Source organism: Macaca nemestrina, chromosome 12 (genome assembly GCF_043159975.1).
Source record: "Macaca nemestrina isolate mMacNem1 chromosome 12, mMacNem.hap1, whole genome shotgun sequence".
NCBI classification, from domain to species: Eukaryota; Metazoa; Chordata; class Mammalia; order Primates; family Cercopithecidae; genus Macaca; species Macaca nemestrina.
Window position 1 is genome coordinate 55,864,392 of NC_092136.1, and position 26,278 is coordinate 55,890,669.

At 37.0% G+C, this 26,278-nt stretch overlaps 1 protein-coding gene and 1 pseudogene across 7 annotated transcripts in view; both read left to right on the forward strand.

The window, feature by feature from the left end:
• LOC105488765 (SET binding factor 2) overlaps positions 1-26,278 on the forward strand; it is a 547,946-nt gene that overhangs the window by 324,790 nt on the left and 196,878 nt on the right. For all 7 annotated transcript variants that reach the window (XM_071075110.1, XM_071075112.1, XM_071075109.1 and 4 more), the window contains exons 15-16: positions 1,913-2,022; positions 4,000-4,149. In XM_071075110.1, the coding sequence (XP_070931211.1) occupies positions 1,913-2,022; positions 4,000-4,149 (260 nt within the window). The remainder of the gene's footprint in view (positions 1-1,912; positions 2,023-3,999; positions 4,150-26,278) is intronic.
• LOC105488762 (glutamine synthetase pseudogene) lies at positions 4,244-9,132 on the forward strand (annotated as a pseudogene).

The window sequence follows — 26,278 nt, forward strand, 5'->3', positions numbered from 1 at the left end:
ACATGATTAAAAATTATTTGAAGAAACTGGTAAAATTCAAGTAAGGGCTATAGTCTCATTCATTGTATTGTGCCAGTTGTTTTCCTGATTCTAATAAAATATAATTATGAAAGATGTCACCATAGAGGGAAGCTGGGTGACGAGTACAAGGATCTTCTTTGTATTATGTTTGCACCTTATTGTAAGCATATAATTATTTTTATAAAAATGTTTAAGGCTGAGTGCGGTGGCTCATGCCTGTAATCCCAGCACTTTGGGAGGCCAAGGTGGGCGTATCACCTGAGGTCGTGAGTTCAAGACTAGCCTAAGCAATATGGAGAAACCCCGTCTCTACTAAAAATACAAAATTAGCCGGGTGTGGTGGTGCATGCCTGTAATCCCAGCTACTTAGTAGGCTGAGGAAGGAGAATTGCTTGAACCCGGGAGGCAGCCAAGATCGCGCCATTACACTCCAGCTTGGGCAACAAGAGCGAAACTCTGTCTCAAAAAAAAAAAAAGTTTAAAACATTATTTGAAGAATACAGGTTTGATATTGATGAGATGAAAGGAATACTAATGAGTAAAATATAGTCTTTCTTCTTAGGTATGGGAGAAGGTAAAGGGATTGGGCCTTTAGAATCCAAAGAGTAGCCTTAAAGTATAAGTAGTCTTTTTGGCTTGAGAACCATTGATACTGTTCTCACTTATAAATGGGAGCTAAATAATGTGTACACATGGACATTAAGTGTGGAATAATAAGACACTGGAGACTCAGAAGGCTGGGAGGGTGGGAAGGGGTTGAGGGATGAGAAATTACTTAATGGCTACAATATACATTATTCTGGTTGATGGCTACACTAAAAGTCCAGACCACCACTATGCAGTACGTCCATGTGACAAGGCTGCACTTGTACCCCTTAAATTTATACAAAAAAAAGAATTATTGATACTACCTCATTTAAACAAATGACATAGTATAGTTCTTTGTGAAAGTATAAATTTTGTATAAATACTACTTTGATTTATATCCTTCTAATATTATTTTAATAAGTTAAATTTATTTAGGTAACCAGCTTAGTAGCCTAGGTAATACATTAGAATTTTCTAACCCTATGGTAAAAGGTGAAAGGTGCTAAGTTTACATGACTAAAAAGTGACTTTCCTAAGCCAGTATAGCAGTTCATTGATCATGATTATTTCTCTTTTTTTGCACTACTTCTTTCCTTCAAGTCACCTCTACTCAAATGTGTAATATCTAATATTTTGTGGAATGTAGTTTTTCTTTAGTAATATCTTAGAAATATTAACAATATTACTAGTTACAAAGTTTCAAATAGATGTTTGCCCTTGTTTAATATAACTTTACTTTGCAATGTGAATTAGTTCGCATAAAAGTTAAGTGTCTCATTAGAATCTATCCTGTGAAATTATTAATCGACTAGCCTGATACTTCAGCACTGCAACATGTAATCAAAATAATGATGTGGAATATTTTCAATGCTCTGTAATAAGAGAAAAAATAAAGTGTAGGTCATATCAATAGTTTTTGTTTGTTTGTTTTCTAATAAGAAATGTGGTCTCACTCTGTCACCCAGCTGCAGTATAGTAGTGCTGTCCTAGCTCACTGCAGCCTTGGACTCCTGGGCTCAAGTGATCTTCCCACCTCAGCCTCCCGAGTCACTGGGATTACAGTGCAAGGCACCATGCCTGGCTAATTTTTGTATTTTTTGTAGAGAAGGGGCTTGCTATGTTGCCCAGGCTTGTCTCAAACCTCTGGGCTCAAGGGATCATCCCACCTCAGCCTCCCAAATTGCTGGAATTATGGGCGTGAGCCTCCACACTCAACCTACAGTCTTAAAGTAGTAGTCTCTTTGCTTTTGTAATTACCAAAGGAGTTTAATTTATTTGTGCTTTCTTTATATTCTTTTACTAGTTTCGATAATGGACAAGGTGACGACAGTTTTCAACAGTGCACAGAGACTAGAAGTTGTCAGAAACTGCATCTCATTCATATTTGAAAATAAAATTTTGGAAACTGAAAAGGTAATGAAATATCATCTTTCCCAAGTAAGCGTTTATCATTTCCCTTTCAGATTTACATGCTGAAGTTACCAGCTTTCTCTTCTTTTCTTCAGTGGAGTCTCCCTCTGTTGCCCGAGCTGGAGTGCAGTGGTACAATCTCAGCTCACTGCAAGCTCCGCCTCCCGGGTTCATGCCATTCTCCTGCCTCAGCCTCCCCAGCAGCTGGGACTACTACAGGCACCCCCCACCACGCCTGGCTAATTTTTTTGTATTTTTAGTAGAGACGGGATTTTACCATGTTAGCCAGGACAGTCTCGATCTCCTGACCTCATGATCCGCCCGCCTCAACCTCCCAAAGTGCTGGGACTACAGGCGTGAGCCACCGCGCCCGGCCAGCTTCTCTTCTTTAATTCTGTCCCTTTTCCTAATAAAGTCTCCTCTCATTGTTTGGATCATTTTAAATGAATAGTGTCTAAGATATAAAGCTGTTGGGCCAAGCTTAATTATATGACCAGCAGAAAAATATTCATAGTAATTTTTTCTCTCAAACTTTTAAACATTGTTCACTAAACACTATTTTGGCATATTACTTAGAAACTTAACATTTTATTTATTTTAGTTTTTATTTTTGGAGACAGAGTCTTGCTGTGTCACCCAGGCTGGAGTACAGTAGCGTGATCTTGGCTCACTGCAGCCTCTACCTCCCGGATTCAAGTGATTCTCCTGCTTCAGCCTCCTGAGTAACCGGGACTACAGGCATGCACCACTGCACCCAGCTCATTTTTGTATTTTTAATAGAGATGGGGTTTCATCATGTTGGCCAGATTGGTCTCGAACTCCTGGCCTCAAGTGATCCAGCCACCTCAGCCTCCCAAAGTGCTGGAATTACATGTATGAGCCAACACGCTTGGCCAAAACTTAACATTTTAATATAATTTTATGTATTGCAAAGAATCTAGTTAGAATATGTAATGGATTATAAGAACTGTAGTATTCAATTTAAATGTGCCTCCTTAGAGCATGTTTTCTTGCCTTGTTCAGTGAAACATGCTGAACATAATATAACCCTTTCTTACTGACTCATTGTCATAGTTCTGAATATCTATTTTCAGGGACTGGTAAAGCTTATAGAAATGTTTACCTTTAACCTAACTGACCCAGTGCCCTTTACATTTTGTGCTTTTTGGTTTCTGTGTTTTCTTATAGTTGGAGTCTTTCACTTCTCTTGCTTTCAACTTCCACATCCTATTTCTTATGCCTGCCTTTAGTGATATCATGCCCTTCTACTTCCTTCTTATTTTCTCCTTTGTTCTGATTTTTTAGCTAAATAAGCTTATTATTATTATATGTGAAGTAAATTAACTAAATCCTACATGGTGAACTGAAGGAGGCATCTTTATGGATGTTCTTGTTGTAAAGTGAAAAGAGTTTTAATGCATACACCTAGAGATAATCTATTTTTGCAACTCCGAGTCCTTTTTCTTTCCTTTTTTATGATATTTAAATGAAAAGAGATTGTAGAACTTTACAGTCATAAATTAAAGCTGAATAGTGATTAAGCAGCCAACCAGTTTAAAAGTATGAAATCACTTGTATTTCTTATTGTTTTATTTTTTCTTTCTGTTCTTGCCATGGAAAATTGACTAGTTATAGAAAGAAGATGTCTTACATATCTGTGGCTTTGACTCATAATCTGAAGCAACAGTCAATTTGGTAACCAAAGTTTTATTAAGTTGAAGAAAAAAAAGTGAAATTAAATGTTTTTCAATTTATCACATAATTCTCTTATATTTCTTGCTGGTTTACGTATAAAAATAACTACAAATCTATTTTATCGTTGGTCTTACTAATAAATCACCTCTTCCCTAGGAGTTTAATTTTATTAATAACTGTGTTAAATAAATTACAGGGTGCATTTGAATTTTCAAGATGATTGTTTGAAAGTTATTGTTTCCCCCAGTGGTACCATTTGGTCATTTGTACCTCTCTTGTCCTCAGACCCTTCCTGCTGCACTCAGAGCCCTTAAAGGAAAGGCAGCAAGACAGTGTCTCACTGACGAGTTGGGTTTGCATGTCCAGCAAAACCGGGCAATATTAGACCATCAACAGTTTGACTACATAATAAGGATGATGAATTGTACTCTACAGGTAATTTGTAGTTCTTTCAGATTATTCCTCTCATTTGAGAATACTTTTCATTTTTCCAGAATATTTTGTAATTACCAGTATATCAGTTCTTGAACCTACCACAGCTAATAGGATGAAGCATCAGTATCTATATCATTTCTGTCAAATACTTTTTATTACTTGGCATAAATATTAAGAGTTTTTTGTTCTTTCTTTGTTTTCTCTCTGAAAATGCTAGATTATTTTACTAGTTTTGTAATATAAGCAAGTTCTTTGAAAATGAGAAGTCGTCTTTAAAGCATTCAGTTGTATATTCATGTCTGTAGTCACATCAGCCCTTTTCAGTCAGTTTTCAGTTGTACTGTTCAGGCAGAGGACAATGAATGGTGGATAATCCAAATGATAAATGAACTACTCAATTAAGTATTTAAGTACTTTGTTTGTAAAGCACAATAACAAAATTTCCACTTGGCTTCAAAATATGTATATGATCTTTCAGAAACAAACTTCCCACAAAACAGTGAAGACAATTTAGGAGAAGCTAATCTTGTTTCCTTATCCTGCCTCCCTTGTTAGATAGACTTTAACATTGGCATTCTGCCGAGAGGTAATGTAAAGTTCCTCTCTCAAACATTTTGCCCAAGATGGAAATGTAATTAAGTATTAAAACTGTGGGATCATCTGTGGGACTCCAGAAAAAGTAAATAAATGCATGTTAAATATTGGTACATTGGAAAGCAAGAATTATAGGATATAATTAATCAAATTTATGAATGAAACAAGGCCTAAATAAATGAGATTTATAAATGTGCATGGAATGGAAGACTCAATATGTTAAAGATGTCAATTCTCCCCAAAACAATCTACAGAGACAATGCAGTTCCTATCAGAACCTTAAATAGAAGAATAAAAGCCTTAAAACTACCAACATACTCCTAAAGAAAAACAACAAAGTGTAGCAGTTTACCTTGTCAGGTATCAAAAATTTAGTTTAAGATTATATTACTTGGCCAGGCGCAGTGGCTCACGCCTGTAATCCCAGCACTTTGGGAGGCCGAGGTGGGCGGACCACAAGGTCAGGAGTTTGAGACCAACCTGGCCAGCATGGTGAGACCCTGTCTCTACTAAAAATACAAAAATTAGCCAGGCGTGGTGGTGGGTGCCTGTAATCCCAGCTACTCTGGAGCCTGAAGCAGGAGAATCGCTTGAAACCGGAAGGCGGAGGTTGCAGTAAGCCGAGATCGCGCCACTGCACTCCAGCCTGGGTGAAAGAGCGAAACTCCGTCTCAAAAAAAAATAGTATATTAATATTATATTATTTAAGATAGTGTAGAATTGGCACACTCATAAACAAATTGACTGACAGAATAAAATAGAAAGCCCAGAAACAAATGCACACATATATGGAAACATTATTTATGACAAAACTGGCACCGGCAGTGAAAAGATGAGCAGTTTAATTAATAGTGCTGGGACATGTACACATAATATACCATTGATACAAAAAATGCATACATACCTCCTACCACACACAAGAATCATTTCCACATGTATTAAAGACTTAAATATGGAGAGCCAAAAAAAAGCTAATCTATAAGGCTTAAGAGTTTTCAAACATAATACAGGAAATATCCTTATGACTTTGGGATAGGGAAAGATTTGTTAAACTAGTCACGACTAGTGCCAGTGTTAAAAGATTGATAAATTTTACTACATTAAAATTAAGAACTTCTGTTCATTAAAAGATAACATAAAGAGAGTGAAAACATAAACCTCAGAGTGAGAGGTTAGTGCTCAGATTACAAGAACTATAAGTCAGGCATAGTGGTGTGCGTCTATAGTCCCAGCTACTCAGGCAGCTGAGATAGGAGGATCATGTGAGCCCAGGAGTTAGGCTGCAGTACACTATAATTGCATCTGTGAATTGCCACTGAACTCAAGCTTAGATAACTTATCAAGACCCCATCTCTTTAAAAAAGAAAAAAACCCTACAAATCAATATTTTTTCAAAAAGACAACCTAATTCAAAAATGAGCAAAAGATTTAAGTGTCTTAATTAAAAGGATACAAAGGTAGAGCTGAGAATGGGAGAAGAGCAGAGTTTCTGAGCAGCACAGCGGCCTCCCCTCCTCTCTCCTCACCCCACTCTCGCAGCCTACCTTTACCTACCTGCCTGCTCAGTGCCCAAAACACCTTCCACCATGACCACCTCAGCAAGCTCCCACTTAAACAGAGGCATCAAGCAGGTGTACATGTCCCTGCCTCAGTGTGAGAAAGTCCAGGCCATGTATATCTGAGTCGATGGTACTGAAGCAAGACTGTGCTGCAAGTCCCAGACCCTGGACAGTGAGCCCAAGAGTGTGGAAGAGTTACTTGAGTAGAATTTTGATGGCTGTAGTACTTTGAAGGTTTTAACAGTGACATGTATCTCATGCCTGTTGCCATGTTTTGGGAGCCCTTCCGCAAGGACCTCCACAAGCTGGTATTCTGTGAAGTTTTCAAGTGCAATTGAAAGTCTGCAGAGACCAATTTGAGGCACAACTATAAATGGATAATGGACATGGTGAGCAACCAGCACCCGTGGTTTGGCATGGAGCAGGAATATAACCTCATGGGGACAGATGGGCACCCCTTTGGTTGGCCTTCCAGTGGACTCCCTGAGCCCCAGGGTCCGTATTACTATGGTATGGGAGCAAAGTCTATGGCAAGGATATTGTGGAGGCTCATTACCGGACCTGCTTGTATGCTGGAGTCAAGATTGCAGAGACTAATGCTGAGGTCATGCCTGCCCAGTGGGAATTCCACATTGGACGCTGTGAAGGAATCAGCAATGGAAGATCATTTCTGGGTGACCTGTTTCATCTTGCATCGTGTATGTGAAGACTTCAGAGTGATAGCAACCTTTGATCCTAAGCCCATTCCTGGGACTGGAATGGCTCAGACTGCCATACCAACTTTAGCACCAAGGCCATGCGGGAGGAGAATGGTCTGAAGTACACTGAGGAGGCCATCAAGAAACTAAGCAAGTGACAGCAGTACCACGTCTGCATTTTTGCCCGGCCTGGCACCTAATTGGATTCCATGAAACTTCCAACATCAGTGACTTTTCTGCTCTTATAGCCCATCATAGTGCCAGCATACACATTCCCCAGACTGTTGGCCAGGAGAAGAAGGGTTACTTTGAAGATCACTGCCTTTCTGCCAAATGTGACCCATTTTTGGTGACAGAAGCCCTCATCTGCCTGTGTCTTCTCAAACCAAAGTTGAGCCCTTCCAGTACAAAAACTAAGTGGACTAGACCTCCAGCTGTCAAGCCCCTCCTAGTTCTTCCTCTCACTCCAACTCTTCCCCTCTCCCAATTGTCCTAATTGTAACTCAAAGGATGGAATACCAAGGTCTTTTTTTTTAATTCCTTGTGCCCAGTCAATCTTGCTTTATTTGTTTGGCTGGGATAGAGGGGTCACATAATTAATTTCTTCACATCTTTACCCTCCTTTTTTTCCCTATCACTGACGGTTTTTAGTACATTAGTGGGGAGGTGGGTGGTGAAACATAACCACTGCTTCCATTTAATGGGGTGTGCCTGTTCAGTAAGCGTAGCTGTGGGAACAGAGTGCATGTTTGCAGGATGGGGACTTTTTCTTTGAAGTACCTGAGAGGGGAAGACCTGACTTAACTCTGGTTAGGTTAGGACTTCCCTTTGTGGTGGAAATGTTTCTTAAGAGGTTATAACCAACTTTCTATTAAAATTAGGGATTAAGAGAGAAGGTAGGGATTGGGGATCAGGGAGGAGAATGGCCTTGGTCTCTTGCTTGTGTGGAACTAGCCTGGCTTGGGGTGAAATGCCCTCAGAACACAAAGCTCAGTATAAACTGATGGATATCCCTACCTTAAAAAAAGAAAAGGTTCTTTTTGCTTGGTCCTCTATTTATCACACAAAACAGAGCAGTATTTTTATATTTAAATGTAAAAACAAGGGTGGGGTGTGGTGGCTCACACCTGTAATCCCAGTACTTGGGAGGCCAAGGCAGGTGGATGACGAGGTCAGGAGATTGAGACCATCCTGGCCAACATGGCGAAACCCTGACTCTATTAAAAATACAAAAAATTAGCCAGGCATGGTGGCAGGCATCTAGTCCCAGCTGCTCAGGAGGCTGAGGCAGGAGAATCGCTTGAACCTGGGAGGCGGAGGTTGCAGTGAGCTGAGATCATGCCACTGCACTCCAACCTGGGCGACAGAGCAAGACTCCGTCTCAAAAAAAAAAAAAATGTAAAAACAAAAAGTTTATATATATAGTTTTGTGTCTTATGTGTGTTTTGCTAAAGGAAAACAACATACAGGTCACGGGGTACCAAATTCGAGGCAAATAGTCTAGATCGAAATCAAGTAGCCCCTTTTGAGTAAGGAATGAGGAAAGTAGTGCTTGAAAAGTTGTTGATTTGCGGTTAGTCCCTCATGACCACTTTAGGGTTTCTGTGCCCTGCCCACCCTCTGGAGAAGATGAATACTGGTCAGTTAACAGATGACATGTTACTAGCAGTCACTTGATCCCCATGGCTTTGGTTTAAAAGACATATACTTGTCCACATGAGTTTACAGGTAAGAGTTAGCTGGTCAACTTGAGCATGTTACTGATAGAGGGGATATTGGGGTTATTTTCTGGTGGGAATAACATGTCACTAAAGCAGGCCTTTTGATATATTGAATTTTTAAAAAACAAAATAGAAGTTAGATTTTAAAATCTAAATCTGTAGGGTTTCTAAGTAATTTTTACAGAATTGCTTGTTTGCTTTAACTGTCTCCTCCCTCTGCTCTTGAAGGATATGGGGACAGGGCTAGAGTCAAAACACTTGAAATTTTGTATCCCAATGTCTTTTCTCCCAGTGTGAAATATTCCATTCTTTTGTTAAGACTACTGAGGAGTTATTTTTTTCTTTTGTAATAAGAAACAAACCCCACCTTTATCTCTACATTTCCCCTACCATTCTCTGGTTTTTGTGTTTGCTGCAGGGGGCCAGCTGTGGTTTTCTCTTGCCATGATGACTTCTAATCGCCATGTGCAGTATGCTGAAAGCCAGACAACTCCTTACTGTAAACAAATTGTGTAACTGCCTAGAGCAGCACTTATAAATCAGCCTAACATAAGATCTCCAAAAAAAAAAAAAAGATAAAAGATATAAGGAAACCCACTTGGATAATAATTGAAGAAATGCAAATTAAAACTATAAGGAGAGCCTTTTACACTCACTATTTGGCAAGAATTAAAAAGTCTGATAATATCAAACAAATGTTTGGAACAAATAGAGTGTATAAACTCTGCTAGTGAGCGTGTAAGTTGGTATAGCTACTTTAGCAAATTTAATAAGATATGAAAAATAAGATTATTTGTCATTATCTTATCAAGCTGCATATGAAGCATACTCTATCACCTAGTGATTTCATTCCTAGAGGAGCTCTTGCCCACATACCTCAAGAGACATGTACAAAAATGATAGTGGCAAGATTGTTCAAAATAGCAGAAAACTTGAAATGACTCATATGCCAACCAGCACTAGAATGGATAATTTATAATATCTCCTTACACTAGAATATTTTTTATCAGAGAAAATAAATGAACTGCAGTTACAAGGGATAATGTAGATGAATCTTAAAGGAGATAATTCTGTACAAAAATTAAAAAAATATTCAGCACTGTCATGAGTTACAGAAAAATAAAAAGGAAAAAAGAAAAAAAGGACAATTCAACTATAATATAGTTCTACTTTACACAATTCAAATGCATGTTATATACTATCTAAGGATATTTAATGATACAAACATATGTGGCAAAAATATTTTTAAAAAGCTAAGGTAATAAGAAAATATTTAAGAAAATTACCTCTGTTCGACACAGAGGAAGAGCAGTGAACGTGGGGATCTTCCAATGTGATGGTAATATTCTATTTAGGTACATGGGTGTTCATTGTATCATTCTTGATAACCTTGTAGCTTATGCATATTTTATGTCTTAAAGTACTGACTGCTATTAGATTTTTTACAGGACATACTTATCTTCTCAAACTCACATCAAACAGTTTGTAGATTGTATAAGCTGACAAGTTAGGGGATGAGTCACTTTTACTGGATTTCTTTAGAGTATGGATATTCTCTATTTCTTTAGAGTATGGATATTCTTTAGCATGTGAGACAGTAGATATAATACTTTATAATGACAAAAATCAAAAACAACCTAAATGTCTACCACTTGGCTAGTGATTAAATATGGTGCAACTCTTCTTTAAAACACTGTTCAGCTACTAAATAGAAACAAGTAGATCTATACATGTACTGATATGGAAAAATTTCTACTATATATTGCTAGGTAGGCAAAAGGGAAGTTACATAAAGTAGATATGAATCTCTTTTTGACCTAAAATTGTATGTATGTATGTATGTGTGTATGTATGTATGTATATGATAGTAAAAATCTGGAAGGATATTTACACTAAACCCTGTTAAGATTATCCTGATAAGAGAGATACCAATGATTATCTCTGGGATATGGATTAGAAGAGTTTTGATTTCCATTTTAAACCATTCTCTACTTGAAACATACACATCTAACTACATTACATAACATATATATAACAAGTGTATATTACTTTTATGATTCGAAAAAAGTCCTCAGTTTTTTAGAAAGGAAATTTTAGCATCCTATGAGAAGAACTTGCCCTAAAAAAAGGCCCCGTCTTTTGTTACTTTATTACAGTTACTTTGTTATCATTGTTATAGAGAATAAAGCAATAGAATTAACAGATTAAGGTCTCTAGAAGTCCTAAAGTCAGGTGATTTCCTGATTCCCCAATAATTGGAATTAAAATTACAAAAACTATTTTGGAGCTTTTTGCTATTAGTACTTTCTGTGCTGTTTATTAGCTGAAGAACTAACTTTTAAGACTTTCTCTAAACTTAATTTTAGCATTTACGATTATGGCACTTACAGAATAGCAGATACCCTTAGGCTACAAATATTTTTCATTTGACTAATCATATTTCTAGAAACAAAAAAGACATGGAGTTTTTTTGCAGCTTTCAAATACAATTGATTTACTCAGGAGTTGTTTGAAAAAAACCAAATACATTTGGATTGAGGGGCACTTAATATTTTATAATTCACTATTTCATATATACATAAAAAGAGATCCTGTGCTTCATTAAGCACATGCTGTTGTTGAACGTTATATAGAGGCCCTTCCCAGTTATGAATGGGCTTATATGTGATGTTCTTACTTTAATGTGTTATTTGTTTAATGTGTTACCCACTTGGGATTTGTTAGTATTTATATTCTTGACGCAACAACATGCTTATCAACAGGGATTTGACATGACATTCTGAACATATTTTTACAAAAGCATAGAGTTTCAAGGCAGAGTGGCCAAACATCTGTGTTGATGTTTTAAGAAAGAAACATTAACTAAATGAACTAATTTTTAGGTAGTGATTCAAAAACTTTGGTAATTTTTGCTTTTCATGACCTAGAAGTTATTCTTGTGTCTTTCCTGTCCACAAGGGAAAATTAAATGGAACATGAGTACTGCCAAAAGGCTGTTTATCAGGTTATTTCAATGCCAGTGTAATTTTTTACAGCACTGTTTCATAGAGGTTATAGACTATTCCTATATATCATTTCATTTCAAAGAACTGATCATATTTTAGTATTTTTTGAAAATGAGATTACTAAAAATCTCTCCAAAAATATCATGGCCTTAACTTTTTACTTTGTCAAATATATAGTTAAGGCTTTTTATGTGTCTAGATCCTAGCTAAGGTCTTTTGAGAATAAATTATAATTTGAAAACCCAGTGAAGTCTTCTATTTCCAGCATCATGTTAAATTGCATATACTATAAGGAATCCTCTCACTAACATAGAAATAGATCTCAGAAAATTACAAACAAATATAAACCATTATTTTGTTACATTGCGTCTCCCAAGAAGAAAAGAAAATCTCTAATGTATACCTCCTTATACTCTGAAGAAAAGGACAAATAGAGAAAACCAAGCCCTGAGCAGTTAGCAGTTAGGGCAATCATATTTGTGAGTACACCCGTGGCCTCTATAAGTCTTGGCCATCTGGTTGAACCTGAAAGTTTTGCATCAAGCTGGAACACTGGAAAAAGAATATTAGAATAATAGTCTCCAATCTCATCCAGGTTGCTGTGAATGCCATTAATTCATTCCTTTTTATGGCTGAGTAGTATTCCATCATATATATAAGCCACGGTTTCTTTTTTTTTCTTTTTTTCTTTTTCTTTTTTTTTTTTTTTGAGACAGAATCTCGCTCTGTCACGCAGGCTGGAGTGCAGTGATGTGATCTCGACTCACTGCAACCTTTGCCTCCCAGGTTTAAGCAGTTTTCTGCCTCAGCCTCCCGAGTAGCTGGGATTACAGGCGCATGCCACCACATCCGGCTAATTTTTGTATTTTTAGTACAAATGGGGTTTCACCATCTTGGCCAGGCTGGTCTTGAACTCCTGACCTTGTGATCCACCTGCCTCGGCCTCCCAAAGTGCTGGGATTACAGGCATGAGCCACCGCGTCCAACCCAATATGCCACAGTTTCTTTATCCACTCATTGATTGATGGGCATTTGGGATGGCTCTGCATTTTTGCAATTGCAGATTGTGCTGCTAAAAACATGCATGTGCAAGAATCTTTTTGGTATGACTTCTTTTCCTCTGGGTAGATACATTGCTGGATCAAATGGTAGTTCTACTTTTACTTCTCTAAGGAATCTCCACACTGTTTTCTATACTAGTTTACATTCCCACCAGCAGTGTAGAAGTGTTCCCTGTTCACCACATCCACACCAACATCTATTATTTTTTTATTTTTTGATTATGGCCATTCTTGCAGGAATAGGGTGGTATCATATTGTGGTTTTGATATGCAGGAAAGAGCCTGTGTTTTTGAAAACTGAAGAATATTTCCATATTAGTGAGTATGGTCTAGAAATGTGGTTGGAGAAGAGATGAGAACAGTAGATGGAGTAACCTATGGTTAAAGTAAGCAGATTGTATATGTGCATTAATCTCTGCTACCACCCAAAACCCCATTATAACAAAAGTAAACCACTTTAAAAAAATACATAAACCCGCAGGCAGAACAGGAGAGGAGACAACAGCAACATCTTAGAAACTAGAAAGCTGATAGATGAGTGATCTTTACTTAGCAGACCCAAGAAAGCCTTTTCCTAAGTAGCAGCGGGAAAAGCGTTGAAGCAGCCCAGTTTACAAAACCCCAAAAGGCTCAGGAATTAGTAACATCATGTATCTCTTGGAGCAGAAGGACAAGGTAGGGCTAAAACATAAAAATAGAGGATTGGTTGAAAGCTGCTTAAGATTCTGTTGGATTCCCCCTCCCAGATCCTTTCTTAATTCGGTATAAACAGCCAGCTGCCTCTCCTTTACCATGGCAAAAGATTAGATGTTTGTTTGTTTGTTTGTGTATTTATTTTTATGAGAGAAAGGCTGTAATTGGCCCGGAAGATACTAGGTCTGGTTGAAGGAAATTCTGTCTTGCTGTAAACAAGGAGGTTATGTGAATACCAAATACTGAGAATGCCAGTGGGCTTTCCACCTTCAGCTTCCAGAACTCTGGCAGCCTACCCTCAAGGCAAGAGATTGTAAACCTATTCTCTGGGAAATGTGACCAGCCAAAGAGAAAAACACTTTATTAAAGATGTGGAGATTGATGTTTTTCAGTAGAACAGCTCTCCCAGGCCATACTATAATGAAGCTGTCACTCAACAAGTTTCATCCATGTGGACATTATTTTCTTTTGTCATTCTTTGGTTTACTTCTGCTTTCAGGAAATAACCTAAACAGAAGGTACCATCAAACAAAGTCAGTTGCTGCTCCACACCATTGTTCCCCCAAGTCTGCTTTCATTTTCCATTTTTCCTTGTAGAAGAACCATTCAGACAGCATTTATAATTATCCTATCCTCTTCCTCTTGGGTGCCTGTATCACTCTGTACTGCCTCAGATAATCTCAGCTCTTATTTGTCCATGAAACTGGGTAAGCCACAATCATGGTTACCCTCTGGAAATAGACTTAAATAAATTAAGTACATTTTTGAAATCACACAACTAGTAAATTAAAGCGATGAATTCTAAATGAAAATCTGGTATTTTCATTTGCCTCTTTAGATCTATCTTTAGATCTTCTCTCAGTCTAAAATTCTCCCTACACAATCTTACTTATCTGCATTACCGTCTCTTGCTTCTGCCTTCCAAATCTCAAGCCTAAATTCATCTCCTAAATGATTCTGCTACTGCACCAACTTCTTAACTGATCACCCTACCTCCATCCTGACCCATTTCTGTAATATAACTGTTCTCCATTTCACCAAAGTGATACTTGTATATTTCAAGTTGTATCTCGTCACTTCACAATTTAAAATCCTTTGCCTTCAGAGCAAATTCTGATCTTATCTTGGCCCCTGCCTATATCTATAGTCTCATCGTTCACTGCTGTCAGTCCCCAGGCCTTACACATCTATTGCCTTTGTTTGGAACACTGTTTCTTCCCCCTCTCCTTTCTCCTCCCTGCTCCCTCAATCTTTCCTTTCCCTTGGCCAACTCCTCCTCATCCTTTAATTTCAACTTGGATGTCATTTCTTCCTATAAGCCTTCCTCAGCCCATGAAGCCTGGATTGGTAGCCACTCTGTGCCTCTACTTCTTCTTGTACTTCCCCTATACTATCCACCATGATCCTGCAGTAGCACTTACCACATATAATGATATTGCCTGTTGACATCTGTATTCCCGTTTTGTCTGGCATGGAGTAGTCTCTCACTAAAAATTTGATGAATTAATAAATGAATGTATTGTAAGTAGCTGCTTACCTCAGCTGGTTAGAATTTTAGTCCCTATACTGAGTTTCTATCCCTTCACAGGCCAGTAGCTTTTGCCCCTTTCTTGGCTATAATCTAACCATCAACCCAAGCCAAGCTCTATTCACCTTTGTGTCTTTGTGTACGGTAATCTCTAGGTTAGAGAATGTTGATGGATATGTTGATAATTCATGACCTAGCTTGAAAGTAAAACTTAAAGTTTGCATATAGCTGGTCAATATTGTGCCAGTGGACAGTAGTGTCATTGATATATTTAAAGTGCAAATGTTCATACTGCTGAGTTACAATTACCATAGCTAAAGCTTACACATCTGCATTTTTTTAATGTTCCACAAGTAAATTTGATATATACCTAGAGTTGAAATATCAGTGCCCTGTTATCTGGAGTAGTCATTTTTAAAACTTTTCATGTTCATTTCTGGGCCTCATCATCAGATGTTCTGATTTGGAAAGTTTGGGAAGGGGTAGATCAGAGCTAACATTTGAAACTTTTCAACAGTGAAATGAGCAGCTTTGTAGAAATGCAATCCCCATCTCATAGAGTGTGCCATCAAACACTCTTATAGTCATTTGTCAGGAAAACTGTAAAGGATTTCTACATTGTCAGGGAGATTGGACTAAGTGCCCTCTAACGTGTCTCCTCCTCTGAATTTCATGATCTCAGGACACTTTTTTTTTTTTAATCCCTGCTTACGAGAAGCATTCCTGGTTCTCCAGTTCATAACACATTATCATCTTTGGTCCCTTCCTTCTTTTATGTATTTGTTTATTTTTATCAGCATGCTCCCAATCTCCCTCAAGTGTTTAAATGTGCTTTTTTAATTGACAAATAAAATTGTATATTTATCATGTGCAACATGATGTTTTGAAGTATGTATATATTGTGGATATTTTAATGTGTTCAATGTATTATTTTCTATGCAGGTGTCCTTGAAATATGTATGTTGTTTAGTACACATGTATTTTAATTTATGTAAATGGTGTGTTATGTATTTCATTCTGTTTATGTCTTTTGTCAGTCAGTATTATGTTTTTAATAAAACGTGAATCTCGAGTAAATCTGATTCCAAAATCAGATCGATACAATATAAAGAAAGGCAAAAAAGCCCCTTTTTCTTAAGAATGTAAATGCAGAACTCTTAAGAAAAATATTGGCTAATCTAATCTAGTAGTGCATTAAAAAAGTAAAATGCATAATATAGTGGAGTTTAACCTAGGATTCTTTCAGTGTAATGCACCCCATTAATAGATTAAAGGAAAAGAATTACGATTATCTCAGTCAGTTAAGAAAAGACATTTAATAAAGTTTAATCCTATTTATTTTAAAGTTCTTAGAAGCTATTATTAGAAAAGAGCTTCCATGTTTGGTAAAACCTACAGCAAGCCTTGTAGTTAATGAAGAAACTTTATATGCATTCCTTTAAAATCAGAGCAAGACAAAGATGCTTACTATTACACTATTCACAATATTATTAGTGTGTCAGTAGCTGTCATTATTTTTAGATAGAAAATCAGATTTCTGATCCTCTACCTAGAAAATGTATCAGATAGAACAAACTATTTTTACTAATAAGATGATTTAGTTAGGTTTTCAAATATAAGATTAGCCTATAAAAATCAATAGCATTTATTTTCATCAGCAAAAAACAACTAAAAAGTAAAATTTTTTAGAAATTGTGCTTTCTACCTTTCCTCTTCCCCCTCCCATTCTTTCTTTTCTCCCACCTTTCCTTTCTCCTTCCCTGCCTTCTTTCCTTCTTTCTTTCCTTGTCCAGGCACCATTCAGCAGGCTCAGACAGAGAAGTAATGGCAGCCAAATGGTAGCTGGGCCTTATACTTACAAACATTGAGTTTAAATGAGGTAGTATAAGTGGCCTAGTGAAGTCAGGGTATTGTTTATACTCAGAAGACAAAGCAAATACGTAAATCTACTGAGGGTAATGTTAGCCAAGTTTTTCACACATAGAGAAGTGGAATATGGAAAAGGAGAAAGCTAGAATGAATCATATAGTTTTGGATGAATTTAAGCTAATGATGCTTACCTTTTAATAAATACTGAAATAAATACAGGTGGAAAATGTGGGTGTGTATCTATGTGTATATGAGGGGAGGAGTTAGGAATGCATATATGTATTTCCTCGCTCTGTTCTGAGAGAGTCTGGCAACAGACACCCTATAGCAATAAGCATATCTAGTGTCCAGATCTTGGTTTCTAAATATGAGTCTACTAAAAGGAACTAGGATTCCTTGAAGAAATGGCTAGCAGCAGGGGTGGGGCAAGGAAAATATAAGCAGGGCTTGAACATCTTTTTATTTCAAAAAGTACAGAAGTGCTTAAAGAATCAATGAACTCTAGTTGGATTTTTAAAAACTGTGGTTAAATGTATATAACATTAAACTTACTGTTTTAACCATCCTTAAGTATACAGCTTAGTGGCATTACATATATTTATATTGTTGTGCAAATGTCACCACCTTAAATCTCCAGAACTTTTTCCGTCTTCCCAAACTGAAACTTCCTATCTATTAAACGGTAACTCCCATTTCCCCCTGCCCCCAGATCCTGACAACCACCATGCTACTTTGTGTCTCTATGAATTTGGCTACCCTGAGTACTTAATGAAATCATACATTGTTTGTTCTTTTGTGACTGGCTGATTTAGCATAATATTGTAGCATATATCAGAATTGCCTTCCTTTTTAAGGCTAAATAATATTCCATTGTATGTATATACCATGTTTTGTTTACCCATTCATCTGTCAGTGGACACTTTGGGTTGCTGTCACCTTTTGCTTATTGTAAATAATGCTGCTATGAACATGAGTATGCAAACATCTCTTCAAGCTCCTGCTTTCAGTTATTCTGAGTATATAGCCAAAAGTAGAATTACTGGATCTTATGGTAATTCTCCTTTTAATTTTTTGAGTAACTGTCATACTGTTTTGCGTAGTAACTGCATCATTTTACATTCCCACCAGCTCAGGGGTTTCAGTTTCTCCACATCCTCACCAACGCTTGATTTTTTTTTTTTTTTTTTCAATAGTAGCCATCCTAATGTATGTGAACTGGGTATCACATTGTGGTTTTGATTTGCATCTCCCTAATGGGAGTGGTGTTGAGCATCTTTTTGATTAGTGACAGTATGAGCAAGCTGCAAGAGTACCTGACCCTACATTGACCTCTGAGCATAAGCATAGATGCCGCTTCGCTTCCACTTTCCAATCACGAAGTGACACTAACAGCACTATACAGAGAAAGGAACTAGAGATAATATAGTACCAGCTTAGTTAAATTGACAGTACCTAGTCACCACACTCTTCTTCCCCGTCAGTATCGAATTTAACCTAAAAGACCTGTAAGGTTGTGAACTCAGTGTGTCTCAGCTGAGTCAGCTAAAAGATTAGACTTTGTATATTATAGTTAGACATCTCAACACTGCAGCTACTGTATCTTACTTGATTTATCTTTTAGAGCGGTCGTAGACATTTTTCTGTTCCCTTACCTGAAACTTGTGATAGGAATCTAAAGCCTGAGCTCGTTGTGATCTTTTTCAAAATTCTCTAGCACACTTTAAAACAATGGACTGCCGGGCGCAGTGGCTCAAGCCTGTAATCCCAGCACTTTGGGAGGCCTAGACGGGCGGATCACGAGGTCAGGAGATCAAGACCATCCTGGCTAACACGGTGAAACCCCGTGTCTACTAAAAATAATACAAAAAACTAGCCGGGCGAGGTGGCGGCGCCTGTAGTCCCAGCTTCTCGGGAGGCTGAGACAGGAGAATGGCGTAAACCCAGGAAGCGGAGCTTGCAGTGAGCTGAGATCCGGCCACTGCACTCCAGCCTGGGCGACAGAGCGAGACTCCGTCTCAAAAAAATAAATAAATAAATAAATAAAATAAAAATAAAAAAATAAAACAATGGACTAACCCCATTGTTCTTATTTGAACTAAAATATTTTATGGCAGTAACTATTTGGTTATCTATAGGCACTTGATTATAGTTGTCCATAGGTGATCATTTATTTAATGAATTGTTTTGCCATTGCATGCCACAGACTACCAGTTTCTCATTAACCACTAGCAAAAAACTTATTAATGCTTTTCAATCTAATTAGATCAAATAACTAATTCTAGATTCCAATCCTTAAGTTTCATTTCTCCTAAAACAACTTCTGTTACAGGTTAGGAAATTCCTTAAGTAACACTCTTTATTTTCTGCAAGTCTTTATTATACTTATCCCAGTTATATCTGTCTAAGTGTATAGAAAAGACAGTAATTTCCAAATATTCTGGATAATTGCTTTTGCAAGTAGAATTTAAAATAGTATCTTACCTAGTTATATCAAATTGTATTAAGTGTTTGTTATACATATATAAGGGACATTTAATATAAATATAGGCTGGACACAGTGGCTCATGCCTGTAATCCCAGCGCTTTGGGAGGCCGAGGCGGGTGGATCACCTGAGGTCGGGAGTTCAAGACCAGCCTTACCAACATGGAGAAACTCCATCTCTACTAAAAATACAAAATTAGCCAGGCATGGTGGCTCATACCTATAATCCCAGCTCCTCGGGAGGCTGAAGCAAGAGAATCGCTTGAACCCAGGAGGCGGAGTTTGCCATGAGCCGAAATCGCACCACTGCACTTCAGCGTGGGCAACAAAAGTGAAACTCCATCTCAAAAAAAAAAAGAAATATAATAGCCTGTCAGCAGTTGTAGATTTGGCATTTTTCCCCCAACTTTTATTTCAGGTTTAGGGAGTGCATGTGCAGACTTGTTACGTAGTTAACTTGTGTGTTGCTAGATTTTGTATAAAAATGATTTTGTCACCCAAGTAATCAGGATAGGACCTAATAGGTAGTTTTTCAGCTCTTACCCTCTCTTCTCAAGTAGGCCCCAGTGTCTGTTGTTCCCGTCTTTCTGTCCATGTGTACTCAACATTTAGCCACCACTTATAAGTGAGAACATGTGGTATTTGGCTTTCTGATCTTGCATTAATTTGCTTAGGATGGATAATGGCCTCCATCTCCATCCATGTTGTCAACCATTGATGGGCATCTAGGTTGATTCCATGTCTTTGCTCTTGTGAATAGTGCTGCAATGAACATACAGGTTATACTTGTCTTTTTGGTAGAGCGATTTATATTCCTTTGGGTATATACCCAGAAATGGAATTGCTGGGTTGAATGGTGGTTCTGTTTTAAGTTCTTTGAGAAATCTCCATACTGCTTTCTACTGTGGCTGAGCTCATTTACATTCCCACCAGCAATGTATAAGCATTCCCTTTTCTCCACAACCTCACCAACCTCTGTTTTTGTTTTTTACTTTTTAATAATAGCCATTCTGATTCATGTGAGATGGTATCTCATTGTGGTTTTGATTTGCATTTCTCTAATGATTAGTGATGTTAAACATTTTTTATATATTTGTTGGCCATGTATATGTCTTCTTTTGAGAAGTGTCTGTTCATGTCCTTTGCCCATTTTTTAATGGAGTTATTTGGGTTTGCTTGTTGGTTTATTTAAGTCTCTTTTAGATTCTGGATATTAAATCTTTGTCAGATGCATAGTTCGTAAATATTTCTTTTCTGTTCTTTAGGTTGTCTGTTTACTCTTTAGATAGTTTCTCTTGCTGTGCCAAAGCTCACTATTTAGATCCCACTTGTCTATTTTTTATTTTGTTGCAATTGCTTTTGGAGAATTCACCATGAAACTTCTGCCAAGGCTTGTGTCCAGAATGGTATTTCCTAGATTTTCTTCTAGAGTTTTTATAGTTTTAGGTCTGACATTTAAGTCACTAATCCATTTTGAGTTTATTTTTGCATACATTGAAAGGAAGGGGTCCAGTTTCAATCTTCTGCAAATGGCTAACCAGTTATCCTAGCACCGTTTATTGAATAGGAAGTCCTTTCTTCATTGCTTGTTATTGTCGACTTTATTGAAGATCAGATGGTTGTAGATGTGTGGCTTTATTTATTTATTTCTCTAACCTGTCCCATTGGCCTGTATGTCTGTTTTTGTTCTAGTACCATCCTGGTTTTGGTTACCATAGCTTTGTGTTGGGTAGTGTGATGCCTCTGGCTTTGTTTGCTTTGGCTGTTTGGGCTTTTTTCGGTCCCATATGAATTTTATTTTTTTGAGATAGAATCTTGGCACTGTCACTCAGGCTGGAGTGCAGTGGTGCAAGCATGGCCCACTGCATCCTCAACCTCCTGGGCTCAAGTGATCCTCCTGCTTCAGCCTCCCATGTAGCTGGAACCACAAGCATGTGCCACCACACTTGGCTAATTTTTTTTTTTTTTTTTTTTTTGTAGAGACAGGGTCTCACTTTGTTGCCCAAGTTGGTCTCAAACTCCTGGCCTCAAGCATTCCTCCTGCATCAGCTTCCCAAAGTGGTGCGATTACAGGCATGAGCTCCCACTCCTGGCCCCACGTGAATTTTAGGATTTTTTCTAATTCTGTGAAAAATAACATTGGTAGTTTGATAGGAATAGCATTGAATCTCTAAATTGCTTTGGGCAGTATGGCCATTTTAATGATATCGATTCTTCGAATCCTTAAACATGGACTGTTTTTTCCATTTATTTGTGTCAGCTCTCTGATTTCTTTGAGCAGTATTTTATAATTCTCATTGCAGAGATTTTTTCACCTCCCAGGTTATCTGTATTCCTAGGTATTTCACTCTTTTGTGAAAATTTAATATTCTATGTGTTTGGCTATTTGAGAATATCCATAATATGTAGTAATTTGTGTTTTTGCTGAAGCAGAAATTTGGGTTATACATGTAATGCCAGTATGTGCTAGTGAAACACTAGTGTGTAAACCTTGCTAATCACTACCCATTCTGCATCTCAACTTGGCATTATTTTCTAGTAGTCATTGTATGACCTATGAGATGAAATATATAGTATTTATTAATATATGTTTTGTTTAAAGAATAATAACAAAATATATCTGTGTACCCAACACCCAGTTTAAGAAATAGGAGATGAGCACTGAAGTCCTCAAAGCTGCACTGCAACTGCTTTCATTCTTCCTCTCCTTTAGAACCACTGCCCTGAATTTGGTTTAATCATTTCTTTGCTTTTTCCCACAGTTTCACCCAATAAGGACGTACTCTTAAAATATAATTCAGTTTAGTTTTGCCTGATTTTGACCTTCTTGTGATTAGAATCATCCTGTTTATTCACTGATAAAATAAGTGTTCATTGAGCAACTGCTTATAATATTCATACATGTTGATTCATGTAGTTATGGCTTATTTATTTGCAGATGTTTAAGTCCATTCTACTACTGAGGGTTATTGCATTGCCCTGGCAATGAAAACGGTGTTATAACTAAACACAGTGTTGTAATGACCATTCCTAATAGATGTCTCCTGATGCCCTTGTGCAAGCGCTTCTCTTGGATAACTACATAGGAATGAAATCAGAGTCAAGAGTATGTGCAACTTCAGCTGTGTTTGATTATAACAAATTATTTTCCAAAATGGTATTACAAATTTATACTCTGACAGCAATATATGAGAGTTTCTGTTGCCTCACATCCTTGCCAACTTTTAGTATTAAAAATTCTGGATTCTTAAATTCTACGAGTCCAGTGATTATAAAAGGACATATCGTTGTGATTATCATTTGCATTTCCTTGATGACTAATAAATGGAATAATTTTTCATGTTCATTGGCTTTGCATGTTTTCTGTATAAGGAAATGCCTTTGCTTCTTTTGCCCTTTTTTCTTTTGCATTGTTTCTTTTTTTCTTATCGATTTATGGGAGTTTTAGTATGTTCTGAATACCAGTCCTTTGATACTTATATATGTAGCTGGTATTTCTTCCTCCTGTGGTTGTCTTTTCTCTTTCTGATGTCTTTTGGCGAATATGTTTGTAATTTTAATGTCATCAACTTCATTAATCATTTCCTCGATGTTTTGATACTTTTCGTGTCTTGTGTAAGAAATCCTTCACTATCATGAGGCCATAAAAATATTCTCATACTCTTTTAAAATGTTTAGTTATTTTACCTTTCCTATTTAAGTCCTTAATCTGTCTGAAATTGATTTTTGTGAATTGTGTAAGGTAGAGATCCAGTTAATTTTTTGCAAATGAATAACCAGTTGCCCCAGAACAATTTATTTCATACTGTGTCTTTTCACCACTGATTTGCAATGACCCCTTTTTTATACATCAGATTTCTGTAAATGTGTGACTCAGTTCAGGATTTCTATTCAGTTCATTCATTTGCCTATTTATGTAAGAGCATCACGATCTCTCTCTCTTTCTTTCTTTCCTTCTTTCTTTCTTTCTTTCTTTTCTCTCTCTCTCTCTTTCTCTCTCTTTCTCTCTTTTCTTTCTTTCTTTCTTTCTGTCTTTCTGTCTTTCTGTCTTTCTGTCTTTCTGTCTTTCTTGTCTTTCTTGTCTTTCTTGTCTTTCTTTCTTTCCAGAGTCTTACTCTTTTACTCTGTCACCCAGGCTGGAGTGCAATGATGTGATCATGGCTCACTGTAGCCTCTGCCTCCTGGGCTCAGGTGATCCTCCCACATCAACCTCCCTGGTAGCTGGGTCTACAGGTACACGCCACAACGCCTGGCTAATTTTTTGTATTTTTAGTACAGACAGGATTTCACCATGTTGCCCATCACATAGTCTTAATTAAAGTTTTATAATAAACTTTAATACCTGCTGGGGCAAGCCCCCATGCTATATCTTCCTAAGAAATATCTTGCATATTCTTTCCCCTTGTGTTTCCATATCATTTTAGAATAACCTTAGTTACTTCCATGAGAACCTCTATTGGAACTTGAATTAAAATTACGTTGAATCCATAGATTAATGTAGGAAGAATTGACATTTTTGCAAGTCTTCCTATCTCTAAACATAGTATTGTACATCTAGATCTTTAATGTCTTTCATAACATTGTATGGGCTGGGCACAGTGGCTGGGACCACAGGCATACGCCACCATGCACAGCTGAAATATTTTTAAATTTTTTTGTAGAGACAGGATCTCGCTTTGTTGTCCAGGCTGGTTTTGAATTCTCAAGCAGCCCTCCCACCTTGGCCTCCCAAAGTGCTGGTATTACAGGTATGAGCCACCACATCCAGCCTTTGGGAGAATATTTTTAATTTCTAATTATAGTCTATTCCGATTTTCAACTTTTCTTGAGTTCATTTGGTAATTATTTCCTAAGAACATTTCTATTGATTAGTGACTTTTTTCTTTGTTAAAATTAGTTTTGTCCATTTCATTAGTCTATAAACGCTTTGCCTTTGTATCTTTGCTTTCTGTCTAATTAATTTCTTTTCTATCTTTGTTATTTCCATTCATCTAAGTTTTTCACTTGTTCTGTTATTTTTTACTTCTTTAGTTGCAGGTTTAAGAGGTTCCCAAATTTTCTGAGTTCACGATGAGTCCTTAGTATCTCAGCAGTATTTTCTTGGTGCTCCCTGGGCCAAACCGAATACCTAACAGCTTCATTTAGTAAATCTTTCAGGCCAAGTAATGTGTATTATATTCCTACAACTTAATAGCCATCTGGGAAAAAATATACACTTAAATTTTTTCAAAAATAGTAATATTTTTATTTCATTTAAAAATAACTACAATTGCTTACTAATGGTATATGTGCTCCTGTTGGGTACGCACAGCTGCTCAGACTTTGGTATTAGACTGGCTGCACCACCACCATTTCTATCTTTTAGCATAGTATGCACTTTTTTTTTTTTTTTTTTGAGATGGAGTCTTGCTCTGTTGCCCATATGTACAAACATCCTTGTACATATGTCTTTATTTACTGGTACCTGTAGTTAATAAGTATTGGCAGGTTGCTGTCCAGAAGGCTAGGTTTCATATCACCACCAGCAGTTTTTCAGAGTATCTCCTTTCCCACATCCTTACCAACAATCGGTTCAGTTGCTCTTGTAAATATTGTTTGCTATATAGGCAAAAAAGATGGTAAAAGTACATATAAAGAACTTGTTTAGTTTGCTTCTGATCCCCAGCACCTAAAATAGGGCCTAGCCCATGAAAAGTTTCAGTAAATATTTGTTGAGTGAATGGATGCAGGAATCAGTCAACTAACTTATGTTATTTTTACTTCAATTTGTAGTCCCTGGAGTATTAATTGAATTTGAGCATTATTTTAAATGCGTGTTTAGGCCGGGTGCAGTGGCTCACGCCTGTAATCCCAGCACTTTGGGAGGCCGAGGCGGGCGGCTCACAAGGTCAGGAGTTCAAGACCAGCCTGGCCAAGATGGTGAAACCCTGTCTCCATTTAAAATATTAAAAAATTAGCCAGGCGTGGTGGTGGGCACCTATAATCTCAGCTACTTGGGAGGCTGAGGCAGGAGAGTCGCTTGAACTTAGGAGGCAGAGGTTGCAGTGAGCCGAGATCATGCCACTGCACTCCAGCCTGGGCGACAGTGCGAGACTCTGTCTCAAAAAGTAAAATAAAATAAAGTAAAATGAAATGAAGTGAAGCAAAGCGTGCTTGTTTGGCCTTTCTATTTTTCTTTGACTTGCTTATGCATATTTTTTGCCTTTTTTTCTTTTGGGTTAACTTTTTCTTGCCATTTTATAAGAGCACTTTGTTTAGTTTAGATATTACCCTTTACAATTTTTTCCCAAATACATTATTTATCTATTGACTTTGTATTTTAACTTTTGCCATAGAAAAACTTTTAATTATACTTGCTTATTTTGGCTAGCCTTTTTTTAAATAGCCTCCATATTTTCAGTCTGTTTAGAACATTTTCTTCATCAAGATATATATGTTGTCTGAATTTCTTGCAAGATTCTTATTGCAGCTGGAATTTATAACTGTATATTATATTAGAAATATCCAGTTTATTTTCTTCTGAAAGAATGGCCAGTTATTCTGGCAAAATTTATTAAATAATTTGACATTTTCCTACGGAATTGAACTGTAATATTTGTCATATATTGGATTTTTATACATACTGGGATTTATTTCTGGATTGTTATTCTAATCTATGGATATTTATTTCTAAACAAATACCATATTTATTTGATTCCAAAATAACATTATGTTCCAAAAGCAAATTATCCTACATTGATTTTTTTTGTACTTTTTAAGCCATTCCTGGGCATTGATTATTTAATGTAAACATTAAGACAATACTGTTCAGTTCCCTGAAAAAAAAATCAATGTAGAATTGAGAGTGCAAACCATTTGGAATTGCTTTCTATTTATATGTTAATTTTGAAAATTTAATATTTTCTTAAACTTGTAAGTC